At 37.7% G+C, this 24,441-nt stretch overlaps 1 protein-coding gene across 1 annotated transcript in view; it reads left to right on the top strand.

Annotated features, from left to right (window-relative positions):
• Window positions 1-12,636, top strand: part of TAFA2 (TAFA chemokine like family member 2) — a 161,215-nt gene extending 148,579 nt beyond the window's left edge. Inside the window, exon 4 of the mRNA XM_027106874.1 lies at window positions 11,863-12,636. Within this exon, the coding sequence (XP_026962675.1) occupies window positions 11,863-11,874 (12 nt within the window). The 3' untranslated portion in view covers window positions 11,875-12,636. The remainder of the gene's footprint in view (window positions 1-11,862) is intronic.
• The last annotated feature ends 11,805 nt before the right edge of the window (window positions 12,637-24,441 follow it).

Below are 24,441 nucleotides of genomic sequence, written 5' to 3'. Positions count from 1 at the left end.
CCCTTTTATGGCTGTTAGTATTTGCCTTATGTATTGAGGTGCTCCTATGTTGGGTGCATAAATATTTACAATTGTTATATCTTCTTCTTGGATCAATCCCTTGATCATTATGTAGTGTCCTTCTTCGTCTCTTTTAATAGTCTTTATTTTAAAGTCTATTTTGTCTGAAATGAGAATTGCTACTCCAGCTTTCTTTTGGTTTCCATTTGCATGGAATATCTTTTTCCATCCCCTTACTTTCAGTCTGTATGTGTCTCTAGGTGTGAAGTGGGTCTCTTGTAGACAGCATATATAAGGGTCCTGTTTTTGTATCCACTCAGCCAATCTGTGTCTTTTGGTGGGAGCATTTAGTCCATTTACATTTATGGTAATTATCGATATGTATGTTCCTATTCCCATTTTCTAAATTGTTTTGGGTTCGTTATTATAGGTCTTTTCCTTCTCTTGTGTTTCTTGTCTAGAGAAGATCCTTTAGCATTTGTTGTAAAGCTGGTTTGGTGCTGCTGAACTCTCTCAGCTTTTGCTTGTCTGTAAAGGTTTTAATTTCTCCATCGAATCTGAATGAGATCCTTGCTGGGTAGAGTAATCATGGTTGCAGGTTTTTCTCCTTCATCACTTTCAGTATGTCCTGCCACTCCCTTCTGGCTTGCAGGGTTTCTGCTGAGAGATCAGCTGTTAACCTTATGGGGATTCCCTTGTGTGTTATTTGTTGTTTTTCCCTTGCTGCTTTTAATATGCTTTCTTTGTATTTAATTTTAGACAGTTTGATTAATATGTGTCTTGGCATATTTCTCCTTGGATTTATCCTGTATGGGACTCTCTGTGCTTCCTGGACTTGATTAACTATTTCCTTTCCCATATTAGGGAACTTTTCAACTATAATCTCTTCAAATATTTTCTCAGTCCCTTTCTTTTTCTCTTCTTTTTCTGGAACCCCTATAATTTGAATGTTGGTGCGTTTAATGTTGTCCCAGAGGTCTCTGAGACTGTCCTCAGTTCTTTTCATTCTTTTTTCTTTATTCTGCTCTGCAGTAGTTATTTCCAGTATTATTTTATCTTCCAGGTCACTTATCTGTTCTTGTGCCTCAGTTATTCTGCTATTGATCCCATCTAGAGTACTTTTAATTTCATTTATTGTGTTGTTCATCATTTCTTGTTTCATCTTTATTTCTTCTAGGTCCTTGTTAACTGTTTCTTGCATTTTGTCCATTCTATTCCCAAGATTTCGGATCATCCTTACTATCATTATTCTGAATTCTTTTTCAGGTAGACTGCCTATTTCCTCTTCATTTGTTAGGTCTGGTGCATTTTTATCTTGCTCCTTCATCTGTGGTGTGTTTTTCTGTCTTCTCATTTTGCTTATCTTACTGTGTTTGGGGGTCTCCTTCTTGCAGGCTGCAGGTTCGTAGTTCCCATTGCTTTTGATGTCTGTCTCCAGTGGCTAAAGTTGGTTCAGTGGGTTGTGTAGGCTTCCTGGTGGAGGGGACTAGTGCCTGTGTTGTGGTGGATGAGGCTGGATCTTGTCTCTCTAGTGGGCAGGTTCACGTCTGGAGGTGTGTTTTGGGGTGTCTGTGGCCTTATTATGATTTTAGGCAGCCTGTCTGCTAATGGGCGGGCTTGTGTTCCTGTTTTGCTAGTTGTTTGGCATAGGTTGTCCAGCACTGTAGCTTGCTGGTCATTGAGTGAAGCTGGGTGCTGGTGTTAAGATGGAGGTCTCTGGGAGATTTTCGCCGTTTGATATTACGTGGAGCTGGGAGGTCTCTTGTTGTCCAGTGTCCTGAAGTTGGCTCTCCTACCTCAGAGGCAGAGCCATGACTCCTGGCTGGAGCACCAAGAGCCTTTCATCCACACGGCTCAGAATAAAAGGGAGAAAAAGTAGAGAGAATTAGTAGAAATATGAAGAAAGAAAGAAAGAAAGGAGGGAAGGAAGAAAGAAGGAAAGAAGGCAAGAAGTAAAGCAGGGAGGGAGGGAGGAAGGAAGGAAGGAGAGAAGGAAAGAAAAAAGACAGAAAGAAAGGAGATACAGTAAAATAAAGTATAATAAAGTTATTGAATTAAAAGATAATTATTTAGAAAAAAAAAGGGACGGATAGAACCTTAGGATAAATGTTGGAAGCAAAGCTATACAGACAAAATCTTACACAGAATCATACACATACACCCTTACAAAAAGAGGTAAAGGGGAAAAAATCATAAATCTTGCTCTCAAAGTCCACCTCCTCAATTTGGGATGATTCGTTGTCTAAAGGAGGGAAGGAAGGAAAGAAAGAAAGGAACGAAAGAACGAAGGTAAAGTATAATAGTTATTAAAATTAATTATTAAGAAAAAAATTTTTAAAGAGCAATGGACAGATAGAACCCTAGGACAAATGGTGGAAGCAAAGCTATACAGACAAGTTCTCACACAGAAGCATACACATACACATTCACAAAAAGAGGAAAAGGGTAAAAAATCATAGATCTTGCTCTCGAAGCCCACTTCCTCAATTTGGGATGACTCGTTGTCTATTCATGTATTCCACAGATGCAGGGCACATCAAGTTGATTGTGGAGCTTTAATTCGCTGCTCCTGAGGCTGCTTGGAGAGATCTCCCTTTCTCTTTGTTCTCACAGCTCACAGGGGCTCAGCTTTGGATTTGGCCCCGCCTCTGCGTGTAGGTCGCCGGAGGGCATCTGTTTTTGGCTCAGACAGGACGGGGTTAAAGGAGCCGTTGCTTCGGGGGCTCTGGCTCACTCAGGCCGGGGGGGAGGGAGGGGCACGGAGTGCGGGGCGGGCCTGCGGAGGCAGAGGCCGGCGTGACGTTGCACCAGCCTGAGGCGCGCCGTGCGTTCCCCCGGGGAAGTTGTCCCTGGATCCCGGGATCCTGGCAGTGGCGGGCTGCACAGGCTCCCCGGAAGAGGGGTGTGGATAGTGACCTGTGCTCGCACACAGGCCCCTTGGTGGCGGCAGCAGCAGCCTTAGCGTCTCCCGCCCGTCTCTGGGGTCCGCGCTTTTAGCCGCGGCTCGCGCCCGTCTCTGGAGCTCCTTTAAGCAGCGCTCTTAATCCCCTCTCCTCGTGCACCAGGAAACAAAGAGGGAAGAAAAAGTCTCTTGCCTCTTCGGCAGGTGCAGACTTTTCCCCGGGATAGCCATGGTGCACTAACCCCTTCAGGCTATGTTCCAGCCGCCAAGCCCAGTCCTCTCCCTCCGCTCCGACCGAAACCGGAGCCTCAGCTTGCAGCCCCGCCCGCCCCGGCGGGTGAGCAGACAAGCCTCTCGGGCGGGTGAATGCCGGTCGGTACCGATCCTCTGTGCGGGAATCTCCCCGCTTTGCCCTCCGCACCCCTGTTGTTGTGCTCTCCTCCGCGGCTCCAAAGCTCCCCCCTCCTCCTCCCACAGTCTCCGCCCGCGAAGGGGCTTCCTATTGTGTGGAAACTTTTCCTCCTTCACAGCTCCCTCCCACTGGTGCAGGTGCCGTCCCTATTCTTTTGTTTCTGTCTTTTCTTTATTTTCTTTTGCCCTACCCAGGTACGTGGGGAGTTTCTTGCCTTTTGGGAGGTCTGAGGTCTTCTGCCGGGATTCAGTAGGTGTTATGTAGGAGTTGTTCCACGTGTAGGTGTATTTCTGGTGTATCTGTGGGGAGGAAGGTGATCTCCGCGTCTTAGTCTTCCACCATATTCCCAGCACCCCTCATGACTATTTTTTTTAAAAGGGAGAAATATATCTGGGAAATAGAAAAAAAAAAAAGCAAACACCCCCAACATAGTAAACATCACTGCCTATGCTGCCCTATCTTTCAGAAAATGGATTCTAGTTTTTATAACTTAGAGAAACATTTTTTCCCCAAAATGTACCACATATAGATTGGTCATCTCTAAACTTAATTTTATGGCAGAAGATAGGGATGGAAAGGAGATAGTGTGTGTGTGTGTGTGTGTGTGTGCGCTACTTAAGGCACAGTACTAGCCTCGTTCTTCCACAAGTTACACCAAGTTCTTTTCAAAATGAAAGCAACATATTCTTTATGCAGACAGGTGTCTCAAGGAACTCAAACCAACCAGGAAGCTAAGAGAAAATGTTTCTCTCTTAGTAATTCCTAGGCTACTAAGACAGATTCCTTCCAAGTTTCAATCCTTCCTCCCAAATTCCACTTATCTTAAATTCACCTTATAAACACAATTTTTATTGCTTACTTCTGTTAGCCCTTATATGCAGTGAGGCTGAAATTCTTGACTGTGATACTTGACCAGATGTAAACTTTTAAAGTAAGTCTTTACAACAGAAATTGGATTAAAAACTATCAATTCAAATTACTTCTTTACATATGTGAGGTGAGTCTAAAGAAATGAACCTACTATCAAATTTAGCAGGAAAAGTGCCTTCCAACTGAGTTCAAAGTTTCAACCGTCTCTAAAAATGTGTGAACTCACTGGTATATGGAATAATATCTGTAAAACTCTATTCAGCTTTCCTCAAAGCATTCAAACTAATTGTTTTCCCATTTTAAGGACTTTATGATGTTTCTTTAAACAGTGTAATACCATTATACTGTTGTCTTTCAAAATTATCTAAATTTTTGTTGTTTTTCCACCTGGATTAAATGGAAGGTATATATGGTAGAAAGCCAGGAGAAGTAGGAAAGTCTTAAATTTTCTTAACGTCCCAAAGGAATTTATTAACAACCCAAAGAGAAGTCAGGGAATGCTAACAGTTAATGTCATCCAGAGAGAGTCAGTTGATCTGCCTCGGAGTGGATGAATGTGCATAAATGGAAGTGCAAACAGTCATCAGCTTTCATGAGTCACATAGAAGAGTTCATGGCAGGCACACTGTACAGCTTTCAAAGTTCCAAGAAATGGTGCAAGGCCATCTGTTCCAAAGACTCATTTCTAGTTGAGATCTTCATTTGCACAGCACAGGAAGCTGAAAGCCACTGACAGATGCATTTGTGGCAAAAGCTCACTAGTCCCTCATTCTAATACAGGTTTTTTAGTAAAATGAAGTCTATATAGTGGTTATACCACCAATGAATTTAGGTAATAAATAAGGTAATCAGGTAATCAAGTAAATAATAAAGTAATCGGGATAAAATTTTATACCATTTTGAATTAGTCCTTATTATCCTTGGGGATAGAAGGGAATTAGAAACTCACTAAGTCTAGCCAGCTTGTTTGACAGGTATGAACGAACCAGGGAGGTTGAGAGATTTTTAAGTGACTTGTCCAAAGTTCTAAAACCAGAAGCTTGTAACACTTATAAACGCTTATCAAAACAAGCCCACCTCTTCTCAGTCAGTCTGGTGCTCTGTTTTCTTTTCCAGAAGTCTAGGAAGACTCTATGACATTTTCTGCTTCCAAACTGGGACCCACGCTGAGGTACACCTAAATACTGGGTTGGCAAAAAGGTTTGGGTTTTTCCTTAAGATGTTACAGAATAGAATCAGTTAGCTACAGAAATGCTCTGTTGTTTGAAATGACTATTCCCAATCACCCAAGCCTGTTAAATTTTTTGAGATAAATTTTTTGAGAATTCATAGAACGGATAACAAGGTCAGTTAGTGGCAATATTGACCCCAGCCGAAGTATTAAACAGATTGGCTTTGGTGCCGCACATGTTAAATGTGGAGGCCAAGCCACAGCACCAGCCATTCTTAGGAAGGAAAATTAAACTGTGGTATGAAAATGCAGTAGTTTTCAGGGCTTATAGGAATCACTTTCACCAGCATGAAAGTAAAATAGAGGCTTAATTTTTTACATAGGTGTGTATGTTTATGAAGGTGATTCATATGTCATTGCCTTAAACTGCCTCATCTATACTTAAAAGCTCTCTGGTCAGCTTGCTCTTAAATGATTATTTCAGACCAATAGGAGTCTTCCATTTCATAATACCTCATTGCATAAGGTGCTTTAAGAAAGCACAAGTGCGTTCATGTACAGTTACGACCAACTCAATGGCAGCTTTTCTCCAGCTTAAATGAGAAAACCTGCTACTGCAGAGTAATGATGTTTTAATTGCACATTTAGTACACAAAAAGTGAAGCAAGAAGTCATGTACTTGTAAAAGCTACATTAAAAAAATACATTTGCAGTGAAGCAGCAATTATTTTCCAAGCAAGGAATAGTTCATTCAAATCAGCATTTAGTGGTTAAAAAAAATGGGATTGCTTTAAGAATCCATTTACTGACTCAGAAAGATTTTAAATGGTAGAGTGCCTTATGTTATATACCTGAAACTAATACAATGTATGTCAATTATACATTAATAAAGAAATTAATTAATTAAAAGATCGGCATTTAGCATGAGGGTATTCTAGTCTTCCTTTTTACCTATATCGAATAAGTTAGATTATTGGAATATTAGTTTGAAATGATGCCTATCTATGATGTTAAGCGGCTGTATTATAAAAATCTGACATGCACTGCATTTTAATCTGCTGCCTCCTTTCAGAAATACTGCCACCTATTCCTTGCCTTCCAATTATTTAAAGAATGTCCATCAGTCTAAAGATAAATGTTTGTTTCTCTAATAACCTGGGTATTTTAGTGAAAATTTTTTTAAAAAATGAAATTGACTTACGTTCATAATGCATTGTCTCTTCTATTCTTGTATGTGACTCATTTTATATTCAAAGGAACATAAATATTGTTCAATAGTTCCTCATAAAAAGATTTTAATGACCACACTGGAGAAAATAAGAATATTTTGTAAGTTAAGCTAATATGATAGGATTGACACGGACACTGTGGCGATTTGGCAGTGATTTCACAAATTTATGTAGACTGGCAGAGTGAACAACTGAAATTTACAAAAAAATCTGGGATATGGGCTGGAACCCAAATACATCAAAGGAGCCATCAATAATGAATAAGGAAACTTACAAATCTGCATTTTGTTTGGCATAATTATACCACATTTATTTCTACGCCTAGGTGGTTAAAGTGTAGTACTAGTTTCCTAAATATTTTTCCTGCATGTAGAGTCTGATGGCAGCTGGTCCACTAGAAAAACAAATAATGCAATTGCCTGTAAAAATTAGTAACTTATGCTCAGAAATAATCGAGGGCAAACGTAGGAATTCAATGTGTTTAGGTGCGTAGAAATGTACCCATATCTGAATAATGTTACCACTTACATAATGCTTATTATGTGCCTTAGAATATTAGTTCTAAGCATTTGACCAATTAACTTATTTTCTCCTCAGCTCATACAACTCTATGATTTAGGTACTAATATTATAGCTGTTTTACTCAAGGTCACATGCTGAGTTATCAGCAGAAATAAGCACTGAACCTAGACAGCCTGGCTTCAAAGTATAACCTTTTTAACCATTACATACTTTCTATCACCTTGTCTGAAAAGACAGTCTCTCTCCCAAAGCCAGCTAAAACAATGGTGCTTCCATCTTGATATATGACTTTGATTAACAGCATACGAAATGAATAATTACAAATTTAGTTACTATAAGACACAGCAAATTTACTAATTAAATCAATGTTTATAGAGAAACAAGAAGTAATAATGCCCCCTCCCATAGGCATCCTATGCATCACCTTTTGTGTCTTATTTGGGAATTACTACTGCTACCACCTGTTAATATTTAAAAAGCATTTGCCTGGACAGACACTTGGCAGGGATTATCTGATTTAATCACAATAGCAAACATATGAGGGCTGATAATACCATTTTTATATTTCACATGGGAGACTAAGGCTCGGGGGTTTAAATAATTTATCAACCTCACAGTGTTAGAAAGTGATAAGGCAGAGATTTGAAACCAGGCAGCCTGTCTGCACAGCCCACACTATTTGTCATTATGCCTCTTACCATAGTGTGTTGTTTCCCATTGGCAACCTAGTCAGCATGATTTGAACAGGGAAAAAGAACTATAGGCTCCATGAATATAATGATTTTAAGAACTTTATAAAAGCATCTTTTGCACTTGGGGACAGAATGGATTCTGTAATTTTTTACCTTTTTTAGCCTTTCTAATTTATCTTACCTTGAAGATGGGCAGAACATATAACATAATGGTCAAAATGAAGACAGGCAGTATTAAAATAGTTGACTTCACTTCATTTTAAATATAGCATCTTATATGCCATTTACCTGGTTTTAGTTTCGCCATTTAAATCGGTGAACAGATGTAAAAAGACATGATTTTAGCATAAATTATTGAGAAATCTAATCAGAGCCCTGTAGTAGACTTGTTGGACTGGAAGAAATAAATGGATGCTCTCATCTTAAAGAATCAGTGCTTTTTATTTAATGTTACCAGATTAGCTTCTTCAACCTGGTGGCTCATTACCAAGATAGCTTTGTGCTTTATGAAATAATATTGATAATAATAGTAATAATAATTTATTATTGCATGTGTTCAGCAGCCAAGTAGTTTCACTTATCGAATTGGCTGGTGTGCAGCACACACAAAATTTGCATGAAAAAGAACAGCTGTGTAAAATACTGCCTTTGGAAAGGCAAATTTACTGAGATAGTAATTACAGTGTATGAAGCTCAAGGCATAACCGTCATGATTGTAGGACCATTTCTCTCCCTCATGCAGTATTTTACATCTATTGCCCTCAGAACGAGAAGACAGCGAATTCATGGTAGCAAATGCTATTTCCTATCCGGTAAAAGTGATCCTATTGCAACCTCCTGCTTTTAGTCACTGAAAACTTGCTGAAAAGCCTCCTTTGAAGGTAAAACTTTTGCTAGTTGGCCTCTTCCAAAAGATGGGCTTGAGTGAAAAGAGAGTAATATTTAAGTTCTAAAAAATAAGGCAGTGCTTAATTTGATGTACTAAAAGCTTACTCTTAAATGACAGCAAAATTTTTAAATGTTGGATTGTATAAGTATTGTTTAAGCAACTCTTTCGTATCAGGAAGTTCCAGTTTATCATCTATAAAGGGTAAAATGGCAATCCTTTTTCCTCCATTAGCATGTCATAATTTAAACATGATTCACTTGGACTTAATGCGCACATAAATCATAAAAGCGTTTTTTTGTACTGAATTTTAGACAATAATTTTAAAGTGTTATTTGGACCTTTCATATTAGGTGATGAAAATTGGTGACAATGTACCTGTATTCCGAATCATCTACATGTTTTTAAATCTTTGGCTTTGCCATTTCATTTGGTACAAATCTGGAAGTTGTCAGGGAGAGCACTGATATATTTATACTTCGTTGAAATGGGCAAATTATGACAGCCTTTGTTTGAATTCCTTAAGTGTAGTCCTCTAACTTGAGAGTGAATGTCTGTCTGTTAGTGGGATCCTCTCATTCTACTTTTAGTGGTTTTCTTGTTAAACATTTATGCACTGAAAAAAACTGATCCCAACTCTAAAACGTTCATTTTTATAGTACTTCATAGTTGACAAAGCTAGGTTTTCATAAGTATAATAATTCGATCCTCATAGCAACGCTGTGAGGCTAACAAGATTATCCCCATTTTACACATGGGAAGCTCCCAGAGGTTGTATGACACAGCCAGTGTGATTAGTGTTCTTGCCACACTGACCTAAATCCAGAGCTCTATGTGCCAGACCACAACAGTCCTCTGATCAAGATCAAATGATTTACAAAAATCATACTGAAAACAAGTTGTCTGTTACCCTTGATCTCATAAAATGTGGATGTTTTAGGATTAATAAACTAGGAAACTAGGAAATAGTGCATGAAATTGGAGAATAAGGAAAAGCTTTCATTATGTTTCAATCCATGCTTATTTAGACGATCACTTCTTTAAATCATGTTTGAAGTTTGGTTTTCTAGCAATTATTTTAGCTGATAGAAACACAGCATGATAAAAATGTGTATATATGATATTCTGGGGCATGTGGATTGTATAGTTATGTGTTTGTGTATACTTATATGTTTCCTCTACTGACATGGAAGAAAGATTTATTACAGATATATAAACCTTTGGTATTATACTGTCAATTTGATGTCTATTTTTAAAATTATGTGAAAATAAAGCTTTAAGTATATAAATGGTTGAGAGAATCACTCCTCAGCTTTATATAAACCAGCAGGATGAAATACTTACCTTGGAATGAAGATGTAAGAATGCGTCCGCCACACCCACCAAGAGATTACTTGGAACCTGGGCTTGCGGTGGCTCAAGAGGACGTGTCACTTGCTTTCCTGGAGTCATTGCAGTGTGCCCCTCCAGTTGCCCGTGTTGAACCTCTCCTGAGGCTAAACCAGTTGTTCTCTTCCTCTTTTGTTCCTGTCATTTCAAGCACTGGTCCCCATATTATGTTTCATAATGATGCCTACTAAGAGAGTTTTCAGAAAAGGCAGGTGAATTTTCTCAGCCAGTGGAAATCAGATTGTACTAAATCAATGTTTGTCAACAAAGTGTATCACAAAAATAACGTTTCTGTGTTTTTCACAGTGATCAGCCATCTGCATCAGCAACCTGTAACATCATGTCCATAGCACTCTTCACATTTCCTCCCCACCTTCTTACACTGACTCCCAGGCTGGGAGCCATTCTCACAACTTGTATAAAATGACCATTGAATGGCAGACAAATTGATAATGAAATTGCTTCCCTATCGGAGATATCTCCCGCTCCCAGAATCTCTAGAGGCCAGCAGACCCTTCACATCTGTATCTTCCCACCCACAGTTCCATTCCTTCCATAGTTTCTCTGTGCATGGGCATAAGCAGCTACAGATACACAGACAGAAGCTCCTTCTTTGGGAGGGGTAGCTGACCAACGAGACACAGATATGAAGGCTGCCTCCATGCAGAACCTACCTATTTGAATTTTATACCTTCCTGTGGAGACCAGCTATGGCAGAGCAAAATCTAGAGCTGCCTTTCTTGTTTTGTTTAATGTTCCTATTTTTCATAGTTGACTGAACAACAATAAACAACACAAACAAAACCCAGTCTTTTGGCAAATGTTTCATGAAAAGACAAGTAACTATGTCATTTAATGAAATAAAACCAAAGTATCCACAATAATTTTTAAAAACTCACTTTTTGTTACTCACCATTGCTGCAAAAGAACTGTTAGGCAACTCTAAGTACTGTGATATTAAGAGCATAACTAGAAATTCATTGACACAGCAGAAATCTATCTCTCTATATCATCTTCCTTCCATATGCATATAGAGATATCTGTGTATGTATCAGGTATTCTAGCTAGCTAGCTATTATTCCTTTTTCCTGCATACAAACATTCTCTGGACTTGAGTAGGTGTAAAAATCCAGTGTGAATCTGCCTCAGTAATGTATAATAGCATTAATAATACTGCTGTAATCAATTCCATGAGAAATTTGGGCACCTTTAAAATTTGGTAAAGGATTGTACTATCATTAATTGTTTTTCTCTCAAAATAATAGGGTTTATTTTGCCTTACGAATGGCTAATTTTCTGAAATACAGTTGAGTCAATAAGCACTCAACTTTTAAACTACTTCAAGAATGGATTTTATGCAACCAGATCTCAAGGGCTTTCTTGAAGATGGGGTCTGATTGTATCCCTGAGGCCAAAGGCCTTTCTTCACTGACTCCTGGCATGATGTGTATGATCTCTGGGTTATTATGTCCACCAAGCCTGTGCAAAGAACAGGGATTCCAGAATCATTCTTCAGATCTGAAAGGGCAAAGATCACCAGTTAAGATCTTCCTGGTCACCGTTGGAGTCATTTGGATAATAGTTCAAGGGGCTCTAAAAATATTATGAAATAATAGAGAAAATAATTCTTTTAATAAGCTATAAATACCTAAATATGGTAGTCCTTTAAAATTCAATAATTTATTTGATACAGCATTTTGAGTTACATATTCATTTCTAATACTTAATTGTGTAGAGTGTTAAGATGCTGGCTGTTATGAAATGATTCTATTTTCTTCTTCTTTTGCAGGTAACCCATTAACAAAGGATAAATCAAGTGATCCTCAAGGCTGATTACACTGAACATCAGCATAGAAACATAACTCATGAGGTGATCTTGAAGGAAAATTTTTATACAGCTCACAAGAGGCACTCTGGAGTCTGCTATTTCCAGGGGATTTCATGGCTTGTAATCAGCTTCTTCTTGGAATCAAGACTTTTTAAAAGTCCGACATGAACTTCTATATCATGAAGATTTCATCAGATTTGAACTGTGTTCAACTTGTATAATTGCACTTGCAAAAAGGATTTGAAGTTACTGTCTGAAGAGTTGGCGTTGCCGGATGGTGTCAGAGACACTTACCTTTTGGGCTCTTGGCTCCAAATGTGACTGCTTTTCTTGTTTCTGAGTCTCCCAAGTGCACTGGCCTTCTGTCATGGACCTGTTCCTGAGTCCTGTGTTCAGTGGCTAGGACTGCACATGGCTTCAGTGACTTTTCCTTTGCGAACTTCTCCTCTGGCATGGTGTAGACTGAGACAATTTATTTGTATCCTAATCTTGAAGCTCTGAAAGCCTACATGTTTTAACATCTTAAAGTTGCTTTTGTTAAAGGAATGGAAATATATATCCATTGATAATAATTATTGTTGGCAAGTAAAGTTATCTGAATACATCAATCATATAAGAATGTATAGACAAGCTGACATGTTTCCCCAAGGCTAACACACTGCTGCAGCTCTCTGTCAGTAAAATAGGTAGTAGTTAGAACTGAATTACCATTTTCATTATATACTCCTGTTTGGTACCTCTAGAGTACTCTCCCTTTCAGTTTTTTTTGTTTTTTTTTTTTAAGTGGGCTTTTTCTTTCATTTTTATCTTTACTTTTTCCCTTCACAGAAATTAGCAGTGAGCAGTCAAGTATTTAGGTAACCTTCAGTTTCAAAAAATTGCCAAGGATGCACGTGGGTTTTGATTTCTTAGCTTGAAAGTTATTCACTTAGATTTCTTCTAGTATTTTTTTAAACTGTCCTTTCTATCTCATTCTAAAAAGGCTGTCTCTTGCTCTATCCCAATGACTGTTTGAATGCCTATCTGTTTGTTTATTCAGTCTGTTGGTAGAATAAATTGTTCTTTTCCTTGGTCTAAATTTTATAAATATTTGCTTACAGTTGTCCCGTTCAAACAATTTCTTTAGTCAGTCTTTGTCCACGTTTTCGTAGTACTTTTAACATTTGTGGTTTTCAGTTCTACAGGAAAATCTTATAAATATTTCAAGGCCTTAAACATGTATGTACTTGTTTTTCTAAGTTACTCGCAGAATGTATAATTTTATACTACATCTGCTTTGTTTCATTTGTGATGCGGAGGGAGAGAAGAATGGAAATTGCATAGCCATTCTGGATATTGTATAAAGGTATAGTTTGAAAGAATGTAAAGGGGGAGGAGCTTCTATGTTTTACTCATCTTAGACTAATAGGAAGATACTTCAGAAATTGTCCTATTAGAAGTTCCATTATGTTAGAGAAGGTGTGGACATCTTTTGTTTTTTAAAACTCACTGACATGGCCAATTAGGTATATGTTGACTTCCATGATGGAGGCTGACATACAGACCAAAGCTCTCCAGGCTAAATTGATAACAACTTTCAAAGACCAAGACATTACCCAGAATCTTTTCTCGGCAGAATGACTAAAAGTGTAAAATTTGTTAAACATTAAATTTGTAAAGTATGCTTTTGATATTGAACTAAAGTAAACTATACTGCCCCGTAAGTCCATGGAATGGAATGACTTTCTCCTTCCATTTTAATTATGCCTATACAACTAGATGGCTCTGAGTGAATTTTGCAATGGTTCAAGACTGTCTCAACTCATAAAGAAAGGAGTAACAGTTGTGCTGGAGTTTCTGCATCAGTAATAGTATCATTAATTTCTTTGGAACAAAGTGGAAAACTATATTATTTTGGAAATAATGAATTTGTCCTAGGTTTGAAATTATAGATCATGCCTCTCATTTTTTAAACTATGTCCCTTAAAACAACACTGGAAATTCTGTATTATATTCAAGTGTAATACATGCATATCAATAGAAAAAAATAAATGGAATTTCAAATATATTAACTAGATTATCCCCAGTAGATTAATGTTGTGACTCTTCAGAAAAGGCGAATAAAATTGGAATATAAAATGGACTCTTTTTCATGAGTTACATTCAGAGAATCTATTTTCCAGTGTTTTATCTTAAAAGCACTTCAGTTACTATCTAGGAAAACCTCTGAGTTTATGGGGAAGCTGACATAAATTCTTCAATCTTCTTTTTATAAAAATCCATGGCAAATCTTGCCATTTACACAAGGTTCCAATATTTGACTTGCTTCTTTGCTAAGAAACAATTGAAATAGATATATCTACACTTGTGCCACTTGCTCACATCTTGACTGTGAGCAAAACTGGCAAAATTTTGCTAGCAATATACAAAAATCATTTTATTATAAAAATTGTTGAAAATAATGACTGTTTATCCTTTGAAATTCATTATACAGTTGGCCCTTGAACAACATAGGTTTGAACTGCACAGGTCTACTTATACATGGATTTTTTTCAACATTAAGTACTACAGTACTACACAATCTGAGGTTGGTTCCAGGGATGCAGAACCTTGGGTATGGAGGAACCGCATAGAGGGAAGATGGACTGTAAGTTGTACGCAGATTTTCGACTGCATGTAGGGTTAGCTCCCCAGACCCCAGCGTTGTTCAAAGGTCAACCATATATGGAAATGTTAATTAAAACATAAAATATGGCTATGATTTAGCCTTTAAAAATTACTTTAACTAGCTTTTATTTTGAAGTAATTTAAGATTTCCAATGTTATGAAAATAGCTCAGAGGACTTCTGTGTATCCTTTTCCCCATTATCGCCCAGTGATAACATCTTACCAAACCAAGAAATTGACATTGGTACAACACTATCCACTCAAATACAGACCTTATTCAGATTTCACTGGTTTCACATGCACTTTGGGTGTGTTTATGTGTGTGTGTATACGATCTTATTCTTTTTAATTAATTTGGTAAACACCTACTTCAGTATGTCATAACATAGAATAGATCATGAGAGTCTATGGGTCAATGAGTGGCTGATTTGTGATGACTTTTTTGAAGTTCTCTATTTATGGAATAACATCCTATAGCTTTATTTTATTTTTATACATTCTTGTTGCCTTAACACAATGGAAACTTCCAGTTTTAACATCAGACAGTACCATATAAGATTTCAAATTTGGAATTGGCCTTAATGGGTAGGAAGAGGTCTGAGAATCTGCATCTATGGTTGAAATAAAAAGGGAGTTTGGTCCTGTTCTTTATTTCAATCAGCAAGGGAATGCTATACAAGTAGGTTGTGACTTTTGATAATACACAATGGCTAATAGCACAATGATTAAGTGGGACATGATCTTTTAAAAATGTTGATCATTTTCTCAATTCATGATCATATATCCATCTGAAAGAGCAACATATGCAAAAATATCAAGTAGTATTTTTCATCATGGAGCCCTTTCTCATATTGACCCATTTAAGTGGAGAGAATTAGAATGATGGAAGACACAGAGAAGCTGAAAAGTTGGGGAGACACATATTGGGTGTCTGTTCCCTCCTGTTCCCCTTACCCACATAGAGAACTCATAGTAGAGCATTACTATTTTTTTAAGGTAAGGGTTTGTCTCTGCCTTTCTGCCTTCATACCTGCCTTCCTCTCCTTTCTTGTTTTCTTCCTTTCTTCCTTACCCTCATTTCCTTCCATCTTTCCCTTCCTTCCTTGCCTTCTCTTTCGTTTTATATACAGAATACTTTGAAAAAAGAGTAGAGGTAGCAGATTTTATTCATTGCACTGCGTGATACTAAAAAGTAGTGTAGACCTCACAATTATCTGGCATGTAATTGACTTATTCCTACTAGGCACATGCATATTTGGTGAGATCAAACGTTAGCTGAAGTTTAGCCTTTAAAATGGCCTTTAAAATCTATTCAATGGATTTTTTTTAATGCCCTACATTTGCAGGGCATTCTGCTAGCCAATGAAAAGTAGGTACACAGGAGACATAAGTGTTTCATATTTGTTTTGATTTTTTTAAATCTTCATTATATTTCAAATTAATAAATGTTATACACTATGTCAGACATTTTTCTGGAAGGTTTTATCTGTTATACAAAGTGATTGAACTTTAGAAGGTATGTGAGCAGGGCACTACAAAGTTTTGTTTCACAGGTTTCAGCAAAAATGTGATGGAAAGTCTTAAAGAAGAGAGACTGTGCACTTGAAGAGAAGTTAGAGGGGACTAACATAATCCAGGGAAAGTTAATGAGGGCCTCAGCTTGGACTATCACACTGAGGAGAATGTGAAAAAAATAGATATCAATCCTGGTTGTCATTTAAATTACTTGAAGATCTAAAAATTACCCACACCCAACTCTACTCTCTGAGATTCTCTTTATTGGTTTAGGATTAGAGTCTGGGAACAAGTATTTTTTAAAAATCTCCTTGGGTGATTTAATGTGCATTCTGGGTTAAGAACCACTAATGAAGGGTTTTGCCAAGGTAGAAATGAGAAGTTGGGTGGGATGATTGGATGAGTATAAGGGAGATGTGGAAGAGAACTCAAAGCCCTGAGCCTACTAAAATGGGATAATTGAGATTTAGTTAAATATTAGAAAACTCTGAAGGAAAAGCAAGTTGAGTGGCAGGTGGAGACAATGAGTTCATTTTTTAAGCCTAATGAGTTTACAGTGCCAAGGTAACATTCAGAAAGGTCATGTTAGATAAGAACTGAACAGGCTTTATTGGATTTGTAATTAGAGAATGTTGGTCTTGGAAAGAGCAGTTTTAGTGAAATGCTTATTGTAGAGCTGAGATTTCAGCGGGTTGGAGAGTGAATGAGAGATGTGAAAGTGGAAAATAGTACACGTAGACTTCTATTTCACAGGGGAATAAAAAGGAAAAGTAGGGTAGTGGTTATGCAGGGGAGGCAGAATTGAAAGAGTGTACTTTTCTTAATATGGAAGAAATTAGAGTATGTTCATCTATACCATAAGGGAGGGAGGAGAGGATGAGAAGTATGTTAAGAACCCAGGAGTGAAAATATAAAGGAAAGTTGAAAGTAGGGGTGTTTCTATCTAGATGGAAAGAAAGATAAAATGTATGAGGAATAAGCAGGATCAAATCCCATAGAAATTCTAAGGGGATGTGAACAGTGAAGAGGCAAGTGGTGTTTAGCTCTTTGGTAACCTTCAACAGAGCAGTGTCAGTAGTTAGCCCAGGAGTTGGAAAGCAATCATTGAAGTTGATTAGTACATGGGTAAGTGTCAGCTTGTCCCTGGGCTACTTAGACTTAGGAAGTTAATAACTGCAAGATCATAAATAGATAAATGAGAGAGAAATTAACTAAGTCTCAGTATCCTTATTCATGAAATAAAGATATCTACCTCACAGGATTTGTTGTCAAGATTCAATGAGTGAATACATGTAAAGTGCTCAGCACATTATCTTGTACGTAGTATTTACTCAATGGTGGTTCTTTCATTGTGAAAGATGTCCAAGTTCCATTTGTTCTGCAGTGGTGTAAAATCAGGTTGGTAGAAGATAATAAAATTATATATGATGTGAAAGGGTTTGGGGCTGGCTGGTACAAATGATAAAAAGAAGAGGAAGATGTAGTGACATTACATTTAAATCATTTTTTTTCCTGGAATTAAGTGGCCGTAAGGAAGGTAAAAGAGTAACCTTAGTGGAAGATTAAGTGAAAATATTTTTTCTTATGGGAGAAGCCAGAAAGATTTATAGGCCAGAAAGGTTTATAGGTTTATACTGCAAGGAGGCAGTAGGGAAGGAGAAACTGATAAAGGGAGGGATGGATTAATATCCTGGAGGAAGGAGAAACAGGTGGAGTTGGGAATGTTAAGCAGAAGGGTTAGTGTGATAGGAATAATGTTTCTTTTGTCAGATAACTAAAAAAAAAAAAAAAAAAAAAAAGATGGATGAAGCTGGAGACAAATTTAGATGTGAGGCCCAGGAAAATAATGCTCGGAGCCTCTAGGCTGAAGGAATGGCATATACAGGTGTTAAGTAGATAGGGTTCATGTGCTGAGTGTACAAGGGACAAAATTCAGTTTGGAATCTCCAAGGAGAGTAGAAAATATTTCAAGTAAACCTTGGTGTTTCTAGATGCTGAGAGCTCAAAAGACAATAAAGTCACAATACAGGACATTTAATTCGTAGAGACGTGACTTTTCCATCAGTGCAGTCTGGACAAAGGAAGGGTGAAAATGAATAGTTGGGATCAACTTTGGATGAAGATAAGCAACGTAAAAAAAAATGGCTAGCATCTCTGAACTTACTCTGTACCAAGAGGTCTTTCTAAGCAATTTAAGTGTATTATTTAACCTTATCTGAGATCTATATTATTGATATCACCATTCCCTAATAAGAAAAGTGGGGCATGGAGTGTTTAAGCAACAGTGTCACATCATAGTAAATGGTAAAGCCAGGATTGTAACCTCTGTAGTAGTAACTAGTAGGGAGTTCGTTTATATGCCATTGAAAAAGTGTATCCTGGGGCTATAGGAAAATTCACAGGGCAAGTAAAATAAAAAGGAATGATGTTTGTAAATCTAGGGAGGGTCAGAGAGACTTGAAATAAATTTGAAAGTGGAGAACGGTTTTATTAGGGATGAGTAATAATTAGGACAAATATTTTTACGTTCCTACTATGTGCCAAGAACTATGTTAGATGCAGTGAATAAAATGTAAGTGTCACCTTCTATCACTCCTTCTGGGAGTGATAATAAACTGAATTTTTAGTAACTGAGTTAAGAATCTTCAGATAAATTCCTCAAAACACTGTGTTTGCATACAGCAGCACTTGAGCGAGAGAGAAGTGTCTCCAAGTAAAATGTAGACATGCAGAGCACGGAAAATACAGTGCTCCAAAAAGAAGCCTATCATTTTGATGAAGGTAGTCTATATTAATGATGAGGAACCTCAGTAATGCCTGAGTATGTTTCAGAAGAAAGAATTCTACACATAGTTTGCATTCTACGTTAAGGGTTTATATTTGACCTTCAGTTGGAAGTGAAGTTCCCTGTTACTGTGTCTCCTTGTAAGGCATCAAGGGAAGATTTGTTAGAGTGATGTGTCAATTACCCACTGCTGTGTAATACATAACTTCCAAACACAGCAGCATAAAAGGGTAACCCTCAATTATCCCTCTCGAGTCTAGAGGTCAGCTGGAAAGTTCTGCTGGTCTTGGCTGGACTCACACTTGTATCTGTGGGGATCTGTGTTTGGGCAGGCAGTGCTGAGTCTGTCTGGACTTCCTCCCATGTGTTGGGGGTATCTGGCCATAAGATGGTCTAAGATGACCTTAGCTAAAACAACCGGGCTACTTCCAAGTGGTAGTTTGGCTTGTTCTCATGGCAGAGGAGGCAAGGTTCTGTGACAGTGAAGATAGGCTTATACTCAGAACTGGTCCGGGTTCACTCTGACTACATTGTTATGGCTAAAGCCAGTTACAAAGCTAATCTGGTGGTGGAGAAAGAGACTCCACTTCTTAATGAAAGTTGCTGTAAAGTCACGTTGTAAGGTTAGATACAGGAAAGGATGAAGAATTGGGGCCATGTTTTCAGTCACCTCTAGTGGCTTCATGCTAGTTTTACTCCCTCCAAGACAAACTTTGCTTCCTTATATGCATCACCTTTTCAATCCTAATGTGATTTTGATACACATCAACTTTAAATTCTTCAATGGCTCCCCACTGTCCTGATATGAAGCCTATACTCTGTATCAGACATCAATGGCATTCCACTTTCTTGCCTCTGCCTACTTCTTTCTGCCCCCTATGCCTGTACTGCTAATCCTGTTACACCCAAGTCCTTGTATGTAGTTCTTACAACAACCTCTGCTCATCCTAACACCTCTTTGAAGGTCTCTGAAGCTAGACTCTCCCTTTATCTTCCCCCAGCCTTTCCCAGTCAGCTCTTTCTCATCTGTAAGTTTAAATTATCAAATTCTGTTGATTAACATTTCCACCATAAAATTAAGTGGACGAAAATTGAGATATCATAAGAGTACTATTGGTAAAATAATTTTTTAACAAAGTCTTCCTACAACGAAACTCTCAAGAAGGACTTAATTCAGGGTAGGTGGTATTAAATAGTTAATCTCAGTTATACATTTTTTCAGTTGATATCTTGTAGTTTGAACTGAAAACATTTTACATAGACCTTTTTAAAATTGATTGTGAGGTAATTATCTGTAATCCATTCTCAAGGCCTCTATTTTTTTGTAAAATGATGAAAGACGGGAAAAAAAGTAAGTACTTTCCTTCACAGTGGGTGCCTCGGCCAAGTCCCCCCTGATTCCCCACAAGCCAGCATAGATACCTGTTCTCCACACTCCCACTGCTTTCCTTCTTAATGCTTACTTGTTTGCTGTCTAACTTCTGCAATCCTAGTCCTTTCCTCTTAGAATTCGAATTGTGCAACAATGTCTGGGATGCAGCAGGCAGCCAAAACATTGCTTATTAAATGAATCATTGCATAATTTAATATACCCTACCTAGGCACACTTAGCAGTAACTGAGTTCGCTTCTTGTTGATTGACTAACTTGTTCCTAAACTCAGAAATGCTGAGTATCAGCTGTTAAGAAAGATTCTGGCAAATGGAGCATGATTGCGATTTGCAGTGCAAATGTCATGTTAATCTTTGTTTGTTTTCTGGCTGATAGTTAAATCTCTTGTACTATGCATCAAAAATGTCACAGCTAAACAATCTGAGGGATTAAATGGCTCCTCATAATTTCCATGCTGCTAACTGGCAGAAAAATAATCACTGTTGTCAGTCTTGGCTGGTGAGTTCTCATGGAAAATATTTCTTTTTTAATTTGAAGGCATTAGGAAACGCACTCAAGTTATAATTTAAACATTGTTTATTCTGGAGTACATGAACAATCTATTGCTATTTCATTGTCAGTCATTCCAAATATATTACTAAAAAGTCACCAGGATTGGTCATATTTTCACCTTCAATGCTTTTTATTAATTTATTCTATGCTAATTTTTACAAAGATGATTTTAGATATTTTTGAATCCTGTGGTATTTCATTATGACAACTAATGATGCATGTTGCCAACATCTCTAAACACTAACAGAAGCTTAAATATTTTGTTGGCTTAATTGCTTCTGGTAGCATTGTAATGACATAGTGTGAAACTCATTTCACCCTCCTCATTTCATCTCTAGCCAAACATTAGGCCACTTCTGTCTTGTGATTATTTAGTTTTAAAAAGTTAAAATGGCCCATTTTCTCTTTTAAAGGACTCATTATTGGAACCAGTTTCAAAGAGAACCGTGTGGCAGTTGTGAAAGGGAAGGTATGAGATATCTCAGCGTCCCTTACAGGTTTTACTAAGAAAGAACACTTGAGAATGTATTACAGATAATTACTTCACAAGGAGCTTTTAAAAATCCAATTACCAGATTTCTAATTTAAATGAAAAAAATGGGAAAAAAAAGGTTCCAGAATCACTTAAATGCAATGTGCTATTTTGCAGAATATCAAGTCCATCTTGGGAGTTTAACTGTGGGAGCACTTTGTAATAGCACTGTCTCCCTATAACAGGACTCCACAGATAGCATTATGATGAATCTCCTGTATGTATTCATTTAATTTCAGGGGTTGCTGTGGTAAACAATAAACCAAATTTGAGAGCTTGAATCCGGATGTATCTTGTCACTTTCTCTCCCCGTCAGTTCAATCAAATGTCATTCTATTCAACTGAATATGGACAGGGTGAATTTCAAGTAAAAGAAAATTCAACCAGAGTAACAGATTTTCTCTTAAAGTTACTTTTGTTTGATTTCATCTTCTTTTCTTTGCTGTGAAACCACAAAATGAAATGGAAATCAGGATGTCAATTCTTCTGCTCCTTGCTGTTTCTAACTTGTGCTTTTGGATCAGTAAAGCTAGTTGCTTCATACCTGCCTCATGTGGTCATACAGATTGGGCACTGCACAAATCCAAGGAGCACCCACTGACCTGCGCCACTATGTGAATGTCAGTCCCTTGAGTTGTGCAGTGTCCATCATGCACAACTGTAAGCAGAAGCTTTACTGGATTCTAATATTTTGGGTTGCAATAATGCACATACAAGATTCTACTAAGATATATAATTTAATTTAGGTAATTAGTAATTCCTTACAATAAAATATATTAAGATATTTAATCACAGATGCATGCCCAGAATAAATAATTAAACAGAATTAGAGATTTACTAAGTTAGATTGATAGTTAACCCAACTTGATCACTTTCAGGTTATCTACATCTGTGAATATTTCAGGAGACTTAATTTCTTAATCTAAGACAATGATGAAAGATTTTATCTTCTCTATTTAGATTTTCTCCCTAAGAAATATTATTCATGCTGATGACTCCTCAAATTAGTAACTTCAGCCCTAATCTTGCCCTTGAATGCCAGGATCCTTACCCCAACAACCTACTTGACATCTCCACTCAGATGTCCAATTGGTGTTTCAAACAGAACATGGGCAAAGCAGAACTTTTGATCCCTCTACCTCAACCTTCAAACCTTCTTCCTCAGTTTCCTCTAATTTTGTAAATACAATTACAGTACACCCAGTTTCTCACATTAAAAACTTACTCATCTCTGATTTCTCTTTCTTTGCCACTGCCGCATCTAATCCATCAGCAAGTGCTATTCACTCTACAGCTCCAAACACCCTGAATCTGTTTTGCCTTATTTTCTCTGCTATCACCCTGATACAATTCACCATCATCTATTACCTAGACAAATGAAACAACAAATTTTTAACTGGTCACCCTATTTCTATCCCATTAGCATAATCCATCCTCCACACAACAGCCAAAATAAACTTTCCAAAGTATAAAGCTACCTTTCAACAAATTGTGCTGAGATAATTGTACATTCATAGGCAAACAATAAAACAGATAAACTAACAAAGCCAAAACTGAAGAAACCTTAACCTAAACTTCACACCTTATACAAAAATTAACTCAAAAAAGATTGTGGACTTAAATGTAAAATGCAGAACTATAAAGCTCTTAGAAAAAAAAAGGTGGGAGAAAATATTTGGGATCTACAGTTAGGCAAAAAGTTCTTAGACTTGATACTAAAATATAAGAGAAAAAAAATTAAAACTTGGACCTCATCAAAATGTAAACACCTGCTTTGTGAAAAATCATGAAAAGACTGAAAAAACTGATGACAGACTTGGAGAAAATATTTTCAGACCACATATTCAATAAATGACTAGTGTCTAGAATATATAAACAACTCCCAACACTCAACAGTAAGAGTTTCACTTCATGGTGACACAGGAAGCTCCTGAACTTACCTCCTCCTATGGACCCACTAAATCTACAGCTACATATGGAACAGTCTTTTCTCTGAAAGAAATCCATAAACCAGCAGAGTGACTTGTACACATTTGGTGAAAGAGAAAAAAATGGGTAGGAGAGGATGAGAAACAATCTTGTCATAAACCCCATTCTTGATGACACATAATTGGGTCACACAAACATCAACACACAATGGGAAGGAACTCACAATCCCCAGCTTCTCTCTGAGAAGGGTTTAAGCCCCACATGCCCCAACATTTAAGATTTCTACCTGAGAGAGAGCTCCCCAAAACATCTACCTCTGAAAGCCAACAGGGCTTGTGTCCATGAGACCCACAAGGCCATAATGAACTAAGAAAGAGTTCTTAATGGGTTCACATGGACTCACCACAGTATCTTCCCCAGGCAGGGCCCACTGCAGAGGCAGCAGACTGAAATACCCAGTCTTTCCACGGAAGAGACCTATTGGCTTATTCAGAGCTGCCACCAGAGGGCAAGTCTTCTATTTAACACACATCTAGGGGCTGACTGCAATACTCTCCAGATACTGGAGGGGCAGGCAGTCACCATCTTCATGTTCTCCCTCTTTCTCACTTCAGTTTGCCAGCATCTCCCCAAAGCAGCTTGTGCACACATCTGATATCCAAGCTTATGTGCCTGCTGCCCAGAGGGTACATCCTTTGATAAGCCTGGCTCTGAGGACCAGCAGGGATTGTATTCACTGGCTCAACAGGATAACAAACAGTTCTTAATGGGCTATCCACCTAGGGCTTGACCAGAGGGAGCAGGCAAAAATACCCATCTCCCAGTCTCCCCTAAAAGAGGTATATTTACACATTTTAAAAGCTGTTGCCTGAGGGTTCAGTTTCTAATAAGCCTGCATCTAGGTGCCGACTGAGATTCTCCTCTTTGTGACACTGCCAGGTCTTAGAACAATGTCAACTACTGGGAACCACTATGAACAGAGCAGACTGTTTGGACAATCACAAAAATTTGAGAGACAAGCAAAAGCTAGGACAAAGTTAAACAATAAGTTTCATTTCCTACCTGTCGCCACTCCTTCAAGACTGGGAGAGGTGGTTGTTTCATCTAATGCATAGAATCCTAACACAGAGTCAAGGAAAATGAAGAAACAGAGGAACACATTCCAAATGAAAGAACGTGATAAAAATCCC

The sequence above is a fragment of the Aethalodelphis obliquidens genome, unplaced genomic scaffold (genome assembly GCF_003676395.1).
Source record: "Aethalodelphis obliquidens isolate GAN/ISIS:26980383/991018 unplaced genomic scaffold, ASM367639v1 scaffold8, whole genome shotgun sequence".
In the NCBI taxonomy this organism is placed as follows: domain Eukaryota; kingdom Metazoa; phylum Chordata; class Mammalia; order Artiodactyla; family Delphinidae; genus Aethalodelphis; species Aethalodelphis obliquidens.
This window is presented reverse-complemented; position numbering and strand designations above follow the sequence as displayed.